The following is a 13,758-nucleotide window of genomic DNA, read 5'->3' as shown; positions in this document are numbered from 1 at the left end:
TCCATCAGAAAATCCTGTCCACTTTGCTTCTGAAATATATCCAGAATCCAAATACTTCTCACCTTCTCTTCTGCCACCACCCTAGTCCAAAGCACCACCATTGCTTTCCTGAGTTACCGTGACATCTTCCTAACTGCCCTCCCTCGTCCAGTCTATTTTCCACACTGCAGCCAGAGTGATCCTCATAAAAAGTCAAATGGTTCCACGCCTAATCTCAATGCTCACAGCAGCTTCCTGTCTTAGAGTAGGAGCCAATGTTCTACAGTCTCTGAGGCCTGTGACCCAGCCCTGCTTACTCTATGACTGCATTTCCTATTGCCCACTCTGTTCAGGCCTCATTCTGCTTCCTTGCTGTTTCTGGAGCATGTCACTTACTGAAGTCTTGGGGACTTTGCACTTACTGTTCCTTCTGACTGGAATATTTTTCCTTCAGATATCCGTCAAGTTCATTCAGAATTCTGCCCAAGTGTCTCCTTTCCAGATAGAGGCCTTCACAGATGACCCAATCTAAAAGCATCTATTCTGGGTCACGATTTCATTCTTCAAAGCCCTCGATACTCTCTGATACAATCAACATTTTCTATTTGTCTGTGTCTTTCCCTCATTCTGAAAGGCAAACTCCATGAGGATAGGCCCTCTATCGTATTCACTGTTGTATCTTCAATCTCACTGCTGTGCCAGCAGTTCCTGACACAGAGACCCAATACATATTTCTCAAATGAATGAGTAAGCTCTCTACTATCTTTAAACGAAGCTGAAGGCAGTTAAGTTCTTCTACCTTCTGTGATATCAAAGTTCTGTACTTTATGGACTAAACAATTTCCTGCTTCCACCAACAACAATCTACCACTGACGCCACTAAGAGGGAGATGCCGCCATGACGCCATGGGGATCACTCTAGTTTCACCAAGGCTGAGTTGATTCCTCTGCTGCACATTGACAATAAAGAAATGCCTGCTCTGTGTAGAGAATGACTGCCACTCTTTTATTTTATCTCTCATTGTGAATTTGCATGAAAACTCTCTTGAGATCTTCATTTTCCATCATGCCCCTTCCAGTGCAATCAATGAAACCTAAGAATAGCCCAACTCCCTGAAAGATGAAGTGCAAAAGAACAATAGAATCAGAAGAATAAAAGAGGACCATATTTATCAGGCAATTAACCATTTAAGTCATCCTGAGCTGTAAAATAAAAAAGGTCGCTTTATTGCACAGAAGCCTATACACGTAACAAAAATAAATGCCTTCTAAGCTATGAGACTTTTTTTTAAAATAAATGTTACATATACAAACATGCCATGTAACCATGGTGTTTGGTACATATCCAGGATGTGGCTTTTTACGTGCTTTTCTTCAGTCAGAGCCGTTATGGTCCAGCTAATTCATTCCATTTCACTTCAAAACTTTTCTCACTTTTAAAAATAGGATTTTTCCATCCATAAAATATGTAGCTTAAGGTTATTAACGGCCTATACAATGTCTCAAATCCTTCTTGCTTCCTTAGGGCATAGATCCTAACTCTTTCTTCTCTTGTCCCCTCCCCTCCCCTCCCCTCCCCTCCTTTCCTCTGGGACAGGGTCTCCTTACTCTTCTCTTGTACGTTACTCTTCTTTCCCTTCCCTCCCCTTCCCTCCCCTCCCCTCCCCTCCCCTCCCTTCCCCTCCCCTCCCTTCCGTTCCCTTCCCTTCCCTTCCCTTCCCTTCCCTTCCCTTCCCTTCCCTTCCCTACCCTTCTCTCTTCTCTTCTCTCTCTTTCTCTTCTCCTCTCTTCTCTTTTCTTTTCTGAGACAGGGTCTCACTCTGTTGCCCAGGCTAGAGTACTATGGCTCAATCATGGCTCACTGCAGCCTCCAACTCCTCAGTTCAAGTGATCCTTCTGCCTCAGCCTCCCAAGTAGCTGGGACTAAAGGTATGTGCCACCATGCCTGGCTAATTTTTTTTTTAAACTTTGTTGTAGAGATGAGTTCTCACTACGGTTGCCTAGGCTGGCCTTGAACTCTTGGCTTCAAGCTATCCTCCTGCCTCTGCCTCTCAAATTGCTGGGATTACATACAGCCATGAGCCATTGTGTCTGGCTTTGAACAATCAGAAAATAGGCTGGGTGTAATGACTCATGCCTCTAATCCCAGCACTTTGGGAGGCCTGGGCAGGCAGATCACTGAAGCTCAGGAGTTCAAGACCAGCCTGGGCAACATGGAGAAACTCTGTCTCTACAAAAAAAATACAAAAAGTAGCCAGGCACAATGGTGTGCCTGTGGTCCCAGTTACTTGGGAGGCTGAGGCAGGAGAATCGCTTGAGCCTGGGAGGCGGAGTTTGTAGTGAGCCGAGATTGCACCACTGCACTCCAGCCTGAGCGACAGAGTGAGGCCCTGTCTCTAAATAAATAAATAAATAAATAAATGAAAAGACAATAGTATATTACAGTTTCATTTTAACAGAGGTACTGATTATAGACTTGTTAGCCTAAATAGGTGGCTGGCACCAGAGGGTCTCTGGTTAATCTATTCACACAGCTGTGGCAATAGCGAGTCTACACACAGGGTTATTTACTAGCTACAGCTGCCTTCTAGCCCGGGTCACAAAGGATTTTGGTAGGAGTGTCAAATACACCTGCAACAAGTTTATCATCACATCTAGAAAACCAACTTCAAATGAGGGATCCCCTTCATACTAAAAAATGCAAAATTCAAAAATATTTTATCTGCTTCAAAAATGTTTATACACACAGTCATCAGACCTGACATTTATAGTTTTTAAAACCTCCAATAAAACAAAAAGAAAAATCAACATCAAACATACACCCTTCCTCTCATCTGATTTATCAGATTTATGACGGAAGCCACTGTATTTTCTAAGGATATATCTGTAGGGTTAGTAAGTGGTGTTTGCTTACTACACCTTCTGAAATTCAAAGCGCACAGGGCAAAACAAGTGTTAGCTTTCTTTATATTTTCTCCCCTATTTGGAATACTTGTACCTTTAAAGTTCTTTAAATGGGCCGAGCGCAGTGGCTCAAGCCTGTAATCCCAGCACTTTGGGAGGCCGAGGCGGGCGGATCACCTGAAGTCAGAAGTTCGAGACCAGCCTGGCCAACATGGCGAAACCCCGTCTCTACTAAAAATACAAAAATTAGCCAGGCATGGCGGCGAGTGCCTGTAATCCCAGCCACTCAGGATGCTAAGTCAGGAGAATCACTTGAACCCAGGAGGCAGAGGTTGCAGAGAGCCGAGATCACACCACTGCGCTCCAGCCTGGGTGACAGAGGGAGATTCCGTTTCAACAACAACCACAACAACAACAACAAAAAACTAGGCCGGGCGCGGTGGCTCACGCCTGTAATCCCAGCACTTTGGGAGGCCGAGGTGGGTGGATTGCTTGAGGTCAGGAGTTCGTGACCAGCCTGGCCAACATGGTGAAACCCTGTCTCTACTAAAAATACAAAAATTAGCCACTTGTAGTGGTGCACGCCTGTATTCCTAGCTACCAGGGCGGCTGAGGCAGGAGAATAGCTTGGACCTGGGAGGCAGGGGTTGCAGTGAGCCAAGATCGCGCCACTGCACTCCAGCCTGGGCGACAGAGCGAGACTCCATCTCAAAAAATACATTAAAAATTTAAATAAATAAATAAATAACAAAGTTCTTTAAATGATTCTCAACCTGGGCTTCAAGTTAAAGTCCCCAGGGAACTTGAAAATACTGATGCTTGGTCCCCAGCCCCAGGAATTCTGATTGAATTGTCCCTAGATAATTTTACTGCCCAGTCCTTCTCAATCAAGCCTTTGCCTCCTATTACGTCATTATCCTTTTCTCTTCTAAACACCTGCCACTTTCGAAGCCCGTATACTCTATATCACCTGTTCTCCCAAACGGATCATAAAGCCCTTCAGAGCTGAAGTCACCTTTTATTCATGATCTTCCTTTAATCTCCCACAGTGCCTCCATAGTGCCAAATCATCAGAGGGAAATATTAGCCAATATATACAAAGGACCTATTATATAATTCTATATTCCCTAGTAGGGACAGCATTATTATGCCGATTTACAAATGAAGAAACTGAAGTCTTCAGAGAAATTAAGTGGCTTGTCACAAATTACATGACTAATAAATGACAACTGTACTTCATCCCAGATTCACCTGACCCCAAGCTCTTCACTCTTGCAAAACAGCAACAACAAAGACGTGTAAATGATCAGGTTCTAAATAACTCGACTTCAATTAAGTGCTTTTTAAAATTAAACAACCATTTGTATCAGCAAGTGGGCCATTGAAATGGTGGTTGTAAAAATAAAGGTAAGAGAAACGAAGGTCAGAACGCACTTGGTCTTATTTTTCGATTAGCCAAAATAATGCAATGAAAACCTACGGCTTCTCATTTTAAGGAAAATTTTCTAAAACAGCTTTAGGTTGAGAGTCTTTAGATGACCTTTGCCTTCCTGGAAATGAATCTTACCGACATGTTCCATTATCTTTCCATGAAAAGAAATATTTTTTTTAAAGGTAAAAGGAAATCACCATGTAAGTTGATGATTTCTTTTGGGGAACCTTCATTCGGGACGATAACTCAAGGGGAAGAACAGCCACTTCATTCTGACATTACAACACGATACCAGGTAAACATTACAGAGATGGGATTTCCTAAGTAGACTATTCATCTAAAAAAAAAAAAAAAAGAAAAGAAAGAAAAGAAAAAAAAAAATTCAATCCTCTGGGCTTCCACATGCCTCCGTTCTCCAGGTAGAAGGAACAAGGGCCATACACTGAAGTTGAAGTCAAGAGATGGGAAAAGAGATTCAGAAAAGTAAAGCAGAATAACTGGGAGTAATATATTTTAAAGGATATTCACATGCAAATAGAACTAAGACTAAATGATGACAGGTAGGAATACGCGATTCTTGCATAATTTAACAATTTTACTTATTGTTGCTATTTTCTTGATATCTTCTCTTAGAAAATGGACAGCTAAGCCACATGTTAACTTCACCACCCAGCTAATGTAGTAATTCATCAAGATTCACTTTCATGGAAACTTACTGAGGAGGCAGCAAACTACCAAACGAATGCTTACAAATATTAAGCATTATTTTCCTTTGTAACTTTACATAAAATAATTTCTCCTGAAAGAAAATTTAAGGCTGTGGCATTAAAGCAAAAGCTGGCGGCCGGACACGGTGGCTCATGCTTGTAATCCCAGCACTTTGGGAGGCCTAGGCGGGCGGATCACCTGAGATCAGGAGTTAGAGACCAGCCCCACCAACCTGGAGAAACCCTGTCTCTACTCAAAATACAAAATTAGCCAGATGTGATGGCACACGCCTGTAATCCCAGCTACTCGGGAGGCTGAGGCAGGAGAATTGCTTGAACTGGGAGGCAGAGGTTGTGGTGAGCCGAGATGGCGCCATTGCACTCCAGCCTGGGTGACAAGAGCTAAGCTCCATCTCAAAAAAAAAAAAAAAAAAAAAGTAAAAGCTGGTATGGAGAGAAAGGGTTAAAGCCTGTTAGCTAAACTTCCTTAGGAGTGATGTCCACACTATTTCCCAAGACAACTACTGCAGAAAGCTGCAGCCTTCATTTACTTTTTAAAAAAGCAAAGCACTTGTTTAAAATTTAAAAGTGTATCCAATCTATTTTAAACTAAATTTTGCATATTTTGGAATACAACTTCAGTCAATTAAAAAAATTTTTTTTGATTTTCAATTAAACATATATTAGCACAAATTAAACCAAGAAGCATATCTAATTTATCTTGGTGTAAAGCTTATCTAATATACCTGAAAAAGGACACAATATGCACAATATGCAATATGGTTTTATTATACTCTGCAATTCTGAAACACAGGAAAAGTACAAATAAAAAGGCCAGTCTAGCAAGCCACTGAAGTCATAAGTAGATTTTCTGAAAAAATGGCATGGAAAGTTACCTCTTGCAGTAAAAGATGCTATAGGTTTTTTAGTACTACTATTTCATTAATGACGCAACACACAAATTATCCTTCTGAAATAACCAGAAATCACTCCAGTAAAACATACCTTTAAAAGATTCACAGTTACCCGGCGTGTAAATTGTTACAGGAGACAAAATGGCGGTTACCGGAAACTGAGTGGAAGGTTACAAAATTTCTAAGAGCAGAAGTGGTTTTGAAGTAATAACTAGAAACAAAAAATAACCTAACTTCTTCAAGATAACCACCAGAACCAGCAAGAGGGTGCTGCTGTGCTGTGTGAGGAAGTGAGTACAGGAGGGCTGGAGCTCTCTCACAAAGGAAGTGAATATTCACTTCTGGTTTTACAAACCATCTCATTTGTCAGATTTATCTCACTTGGCACACATCTGGCATTTAGTGCTCAAATAATATAACACATATAGGCACACTCAACAATTGGCATTGATATAAAAATGTAGGCAATCTTCAACTTAAGAGGAAATGTGTTTTAAAAATGAAGGTTTAGGGCCAGGTGCAGTGGCTCACTGTAATCCCAGCACTTTGGGAGGCTGAGGCAGGAGGATCTCTTGAGCCCAGGAGCTCAAGACCAGCCCAGGCAACACAGCGAGACCCCTGTCTCTACAAAAAGGACAAAAATTAGCCAGGGGTCGTGGTATGCGCCTGTAGTCCCAGCTGCTTGGGAGGATGAGGTGGGAGGAGAATCATTTGACCCTGGGAGGTTGAGGTTGCAGTGAGCCGAGATCACACCACTGTACTCCAGGCTGGGTGACAGACTGACACCCTGTCTCAAAAAAAGAAGGTTTGTACATACTGTAACAGGATATGAAGCTCCAGATAGAGCAAAATTATGGTGACAGAAGTGAATCAGAGATTGTGTGAGTTGGAGGGTGTGGCCTGGGGAGAGGATGGGGAGAGGAGATTGTAAAAGGGCACTGGGGAACGCTTTAGGATAAAGGGAGTGTTCTATATCTTGACTGAGTAAAGGTTAAGTGACTTTAAATTGCCCAAATTCACCAAATTGTACACCTAAAATGTGTGAATTTTATTATATGTAAATTATACTAGCAAGAAAATGATTTTACAAAAAGGAAGTCTGTAACTCGGCATTTCAGATTTTGGAATACGCTTTTCCAAAAAAATGCATACTACAAATGGTGGTAAGTTTTCAAGCTAGCCCTTCTCCCCCAAATATGAACCATAATTTGGATGAGACTGAGTCACCTGGAAGCCCACCTAGTCTAGAGACATCAAAACCACAGCTCCCGGAGGTTCTATTATGCACCCTAAGTACTGGTTGGCAGAGGGAGAGAGGGATATTGTCTGATGTCCAGACACAGTCACAGAGTTAGGATCTGGTGACTGGAGAATGTGAGGTGACGGTAGGAAGATCTAAGGAACAGGAGGCAAACACATACCCTGGGCACTTTTGCACTTGACCAATCGCTAAGTAAACCTGGAACTCATACTTACTAGTTGAAGAGAGGGGAAGCCAGAGGTACTTATGCTCTGTCGATGGTACTGGCCAAGGTTTGGTGGGAGAGTAAACTGTTTCCTTATTTCCGCTGAAGAATACCTTGGATTAAAATAGAAAAATCTAAATGAAATGATTATTTTAAGAAATCATCACAATTTTAGATGCAATCTTTGATATCATGTTATGAAACGTAGGTCTTGGCTGGACGATGAGCAGAACTGACTAAGATACCCTCAGTGGCCTGTTAGTGGACATTGCAGTTTTTGTCTGATAATACACACCCTTGAGAAGTTCACAGAGGCCATGAGGCCTGCAGTCAGGGTCCTGCCCAATACTGGAAGGATGATGACAGAAGGAGGACTTTGAGGCCCAAGAAAAAGATCCAGGGCATTTGACTCCTTCTCCCCCAGCCATTCAGAGTTTTCTCTGTGTGAGGATGTCCGGTCTCTGACTAGAATCCTTTAAACCCTGAGCTGCCATTTTGATCCAGCCATTCTCATTTCAAGCAGCTGAACCCTTTAGGCTGACTGGCTGCTACAACAGAGAACACCAGAGAACTGTTATATGAATACTTCTACCTCCCTGTAGGCACCTTCAATGCTGCAGGAATTCCCAGTGATTGTATTTTTTCCAAACTGCTCCTAGTGGAGTGATCCTTTGCATCACCCATGTGGACAATGCTCGGCCAACACTTTAGGGAGCCACACACGTGAGAGGAAGCTGTTCCCCACTGTCTACTCACACCTGCTGGCACCCCAGCTTACGAACAGGTTGACTTCTGAGCACTTATCTGTTAGCCATTTGTTTGGAACTCACAGCACGTTTTCTCATTACATCATTGTGTTGGTGGTTGGATTCTCAGGCTAGTTCACAAAAGGGTATTTAAACCACAATGAGGCCAAAACATACAATACCAATACCACTACTGAATATAATTAGAAACTAACAGAGATTACTGAGGATCAAATGAGGTCATATATTTTAAACATGCTTTGTATCCAACAAGGGTATATATAAATTTTTAAACCTTGTAGCTTTAAATGTAATACTTAAATATTACAAATGAAGCTTATTATGTTTTCTCTGTGAAAATGTGTGCCAGGGTATACTTATTAACTACCCCGCATGATGAGGTTTCCTACATGGTTTGCTTTGCTCCCGACCTTGGCAATGAGTTACACCTAGAGAGGCAGGAAACTGGGCTTCTGTCCCAACTTTGGCATCTATTCTCCCTCAGGAGCACCCTAGTTTCCTTTCAAGATGCCAACACTCATGCTGTGCACTGTCTAGGCAGAAACACAAATCAAAAGAGTGGGCACGTAACTCACGGCAGGACAAGTATCTCTCTTTCCCAGGATTCTGAATGACAAATGGAGAGAAGATTGGAAGAATAAGGCTGGAGCACATTCATCCTAGTGGTGGCCCGTTACAGGATGAGGCAAGGAAGTGTGAAACACCAGAGGAAGCTGTAGCGGTAGGGACAAACTGTGCTCCTTAATTTTCTACAGCATTTTCTTTATTTAATTTTTTAAAAGTATAAGGAAATACTAGGATAAGAAGTAAATATTCTACTAGCCGTGAGGGAAATGCAGATCAAACCACAATGAGATGCCATTTCACAACCACTAGGCTGGCTATAACAAGAAAGACGGGCAATAACAACTCTTTGCAAGGATGTGGAGAAACTGGAGCACGCACATGCTGTTGGTAGGAATATAAAATAGTGCAGCCATTTTGGAAAGCCATCTGGTGGTTCCTGAAAAATTTAAACAGAGCTCCCATGTATCCCAACAATTCTACTCAAAGGTATTTACCCAGGAGAAATGAAAACATACTTCTGGCAGTGTGTGGTGGCTCACACCTGTAATCCCAGCATTTTGGGGGGCTGAGGTGGGCAGATCAGTTGACGTCAGGAGTTCATGACCAGCCTGGCCAACATGGTGAAACCCCATCTCTACTAAAAATACAAAAAAATTAGCCAGATGTGGTGGCATGTGCCTGTAATCCCAGCTACTTGGGAGGCTGAGGCATGAGAATCGCTTGAACCCGAGAGGCGGAGGTCACAGTGAGCTGAGATTGCTCCACTGCACTCCAGCCTGGGCAACAGAGCAAGACTCTGTTGCAAAAAAAAAAAAAAAGACAACCACACTTCCCCATAAAAACTTACACATGAATGTTCATAGCAGCCTTATTCATAAAGGCCAAAAAATGGAAAAAATTCAAATGTCCATCAACTGACGAATGACTTAACAAAAAGTTGTATATCCACACAATGGAAAATTACTCAGCAATAAAAAGGAAGAGAGTACATATACACACCACAACATAAATGAACCTCGGAAACATTATCCTAAGTGAAATAAGCTAAACCAAAAGACCACATGTTCTATGATTCCTTATATGAAATGCCCAGAATCGCAAAATCTATAGAGACAGAAAGTAGATTTGTGGTCACCTAAGGTTGGGGATATTGCAGAGAAATGGAGAGTGGCTGCTAATGAGTTTGGGGTTTCTGTTTGGAGTAATGAAAATGTTCTGAAATGGATTGTAGTGATGACTGTGAATACATTAAAAATCACTGAACTGTACACATGGGTGAATTTTGTAGTATATAAATTATATCTAAATAGATAGAGATAGATAGGTGTATGTGTAAACATTCTACAGAGACAAAAGTGAAGGCAAAAAATTAGTGGGACAACTAGGAATGAAAGGATAACCTCAGATTTTGTCTCCAAGTGCTTGATAGACTGATTTTAATTATAAGTTGGACAGTCACCAATTTTTAAAAAATCAGCAGATTAGACCACTGTCCAAAACAAAAGGTCTGTATTGCATGAGCAACAATGTGTCTTGTGTTTGGCGCCATAGGACTCAAACCAACACTGCAATCATTTATTTGCTTACTTGAAACGAGGATCGTAAGCCATGGAGGGCCAACACAACCAAGCCAAAGCCCTTTTCTGTGATCAAGCTGACCTTTTTACAGATAAGACTGACTTCTCCTGAGACTGCTGCCTCCAGGTCTTCCCCCAAGAGCTCTCAAATAACACGTCTTAGTTTCACGGCCATTCTGAAACTTGTCCTATTATAGACCAGAGTGGTCTAACTGAAATAAGAATATCTGAAAATGCTCAGGAAGGAAAGTGGCACTGTGAGAGGATCAAAGAGGCAGGAAGGACAGGGTCTTGCTTTCATTTTGAAGCAAGATCTGTTGTCCTATGTCAAAACTCTAATATTTTTGTCATCATGAAATCAGAATGTTCCTGTTCTCTAGCCCTTCTTAAAGGGTCAACTGGTATTTCTGTTCCAGTCCTCCATATACAAGTTTCCTAATTCAGAACTATACAACTAGTCTTCTTCCTTGACACTTTGAGCCTAACCCAATACCTAATAGCACTCCTATTTTCTCTCCCTACAGAACCAATTATACAGAAGGCAATTAAACCTGTCACTTCAAAACTGTCAAATATGAACGAATGGTTTGTCCTTAAAATGAAAATAGTGAATCATTCCACTTGGAAAAGAATTGCTTCATATCATTTGAAGAACTTCAAAATAAAATATCTCTAGTGAGGCCCTACATACATATTAAGCTAGCACAGATAGGCTGGAATGATAAATTTCATGTTGGTCAAGCTGTGGGAAAACCAGCATGCCTCACACCCCTGGTGGGGCTGTATATTGGCTCTGTGTGTCTGGAAAGTAATACCGTAATATGCAACCAGAACTATAAAACTGCTGTTACTCTTTTATCTAACTATCTCGCTTTGGGAAATACACACCATGGAATTCATACAAACAAAAATATAATTTTGAGCAGAAATGAACATAAGAACTCTGTATATGATAGCATGATAGCAAATAATTGGAAATAACCAAAGCATCCCACATTGGAAAGAACACTGAACAAATAATAGTATAAAATATATGGAATATCATTTTTCCATTTAAAATGTCAAAAATATAAATTAGGTTGACCCATGGAAACCTGCATACAAAGTAAGGTACAGTAAAAAATAGTATGAGCAACTAAATACAAACACACAACAATATAACAATATACGTGCAAATATACAACAAGTATCAGAAATCCTTTCCATAGTCACAAAGTAGTTTAATAACTACCTCATTCAGGTCTGTCTCCTGTGAAGTTATGTAAGTTCATAATTTAAAAAAAAAACATATGGCTGGGCACAGTGGCTCAGGTCTGTAATCCCAACACTTTGGGAGGCCAAAGCAGGTGGATCACTTGAGCTCAGGAGTTCGAGACCAGCCTGGGCAACATGGTGAAACCCAGTCTCTACAAAAAATGCAAAACTTAGTATGGTATGGTGGTGTGTGCCTGTAGTCCCAGCTACTCGGGGGGCTGAGGTGGAAGGATTGCTTGAGCCTGGGAGGTTGAGGCTACAGTGAGCTGTGTTCATGCCTGCTGCACTCCAGCTTGGGTGACAAAGTGAGACCCTGTCTCAAAACAAAAACAAAAACAAACAAATTGTATATATATAAAATAGTGTGCAGACACAGCATACTACTTGGGATGTTTAAAAGTTATGTAAATGTCAGCTATTAAGTTTCCTAATATGGAACTTCAGTGCCAAAAGAACATATAGCACCCCAATGTCCAAATCAACCTTCTTCATCTCTACCCTGGTCCTAGTGAAGGAGGACATCTGTCTCCACAAAAAGGAACACAGCCCAAGCAGGTGTTTGCACAGGTTCCGTTTCCAGCAGGCACTGTGTGTGGGTTTTATTTTCCTCTACATTTGATTCTCAGACCAAATTTGACATGTCCAAGATAAGTTTCATGATGTTAGATTTATATCATGATAATATTTCCTTAATGAGCTAAGATACCCTTCTTCTAGGGAACTCAAAATAGTTTATAAACATTATCTTCTTTATTTTCCCGGAAGGGAGTCTTGGGATTTATTTAAAATGTCAATACCCATTGTGACGAAGGAGTCAGAACGGTGGTGATGGATTGGTGGTAAGGAGTGGGTAAACAAGCTCTATGTTTTTTTCAGATCAGCAGATAATTATGATATACAATTCGGACTACAAACCGCAACTAATCATAGAGTAGAGCTTGCAAAGTGTGGCTGCTGGATCATTTGCATTAAGTCAACAGCTACTTAGATAAAAATTCAAATTCCTGGACCCACCCCAGTCCTGTATTAGCATCTCTTGTGTTATGGCCTGGAAAACTGTATTTTACGTCAGCAATTCCAGGTGATTTTTATGTCCAATAAAGCATAAGATTCACTGATAGTGCAAGACTGTGAAGGAATGGTTGGTTCATTCATTCATTCATTCATTCATTCCACATTGAGAACACACAAATTGCTGGGCTCTCTGTTGCTGCTCCTGGGAAGCCTGATCCAGGGGGTAGGTGGGAGGAGGACAGGTGAATAATTTAATACTTATAATATAATATGGTAAGTATTCTATTACAGAAATATGCACAGTTCCTTGTGAGCAAAGAGGAAGGAGTTACTAATTCTGCCTAGGAATGTTTAGGGAGCTTTTAAAACAAGATTTCTGAGCCAGATTTTGAGAAAAAAATTAGTAAAAGAAGTTTTGATGGAGAAGACAATGCACTTTAAACTTTTAAATCATTTCATGATATGTAGACATCAGTTTTTCTCATTCTCACTTTAAGTATTTTAAACATCATGCTGCCTCATTTCTTTATAAAATATGTGTCTAGAAGAATAAAGGAAAAGAATGAAAACTCATTGACAGAGTCCTGAGTTTTGCCGTTTGCCATTTGCTTGAGTTTAAGCACATTAGTTGACCAACGTGGGTCTTAGTTTCATTATATGTAAACCAAAGGGGCTGAGCTGTATAGTCCTGAGCGTCTTTCCAGCTCTAACAGGCGAAGATGCACAAGAATCTCCAAGCAGATCAATCAGCACCATGAGCTACTCCAGCAGCTGTACTAGGAAACCAAACAGCCCTGGAAGGCTTCTTCCTGGCTTTCGACCCTCAAGGAAAATTCTTTCATTATCTGCTGGTATGGCCGGCAGCCAAAATGGCTGGATGGATTTTAAAACTGATTTAAGGAAAAAAACTTTGTCTATAAGTATTGAAAGAGGTTTGGGTCTCGAGGTTTTCCTGAATCTGACATGTTTTAAACAATAGTGAAAGGGGTGGGGTAAAGAAAAGCAAATATATAATTCACTCTTGGTAACAAACGACTGTAAAACACTCCACGAATACAGTGTAAAGTACAAAGCTAGTAATAAGTATTAATTACAGACATTTGTGGGTATACATGTGGATGCAACCACAACATACGGTATAATTAAACCTTGCAAAATAGCCATTGTTTCAGGACTA

At 41.0% G+C, this 13,758-nt stretch overlaps 1 protein-coding gene across 1 annotated transcript in view; it reads right to left on the bottom strand.

Moving 5' to 3' along the window:
* The window catches only part of DOCK8 (dedicator of cytokinesis 8), a 240,320-nt gene that overhangs the window by 181,518 nt on the left and 45,044 nt on the right, over positions 1–13,758 (bottom strand). Inside the window, exon 2 of the mRNA XM_030815609.1 lies at positions 7,413–7,515. Coding sequence (XP_030671469.1) covers positions 7,413–7,515 — 103 coding nt within the window. The remainder of the gene's footprint in view (positions 1–7,412; positions 7,516–13,758) is intronic.

The sequence above is a fragment of the Nomascus leucogenys genome, chromosome 1a (assembly GCF_006542625.1).
Source record: "Nomascus leucogenys isolate Asia chromosome 1a, Asia_NLE_v1, whole genome shotgun sequence".
In the NCBI taxonomy this organism is placed as follows: Eukaryota; Metazoa; Chordata; class Mammalia; order Primates; family Hylobatidae; genus Nomascus; species Nomascus leucogenys.
This window is presented reverse-complemented; position numbering and strand designations above follow the sequence as displayed.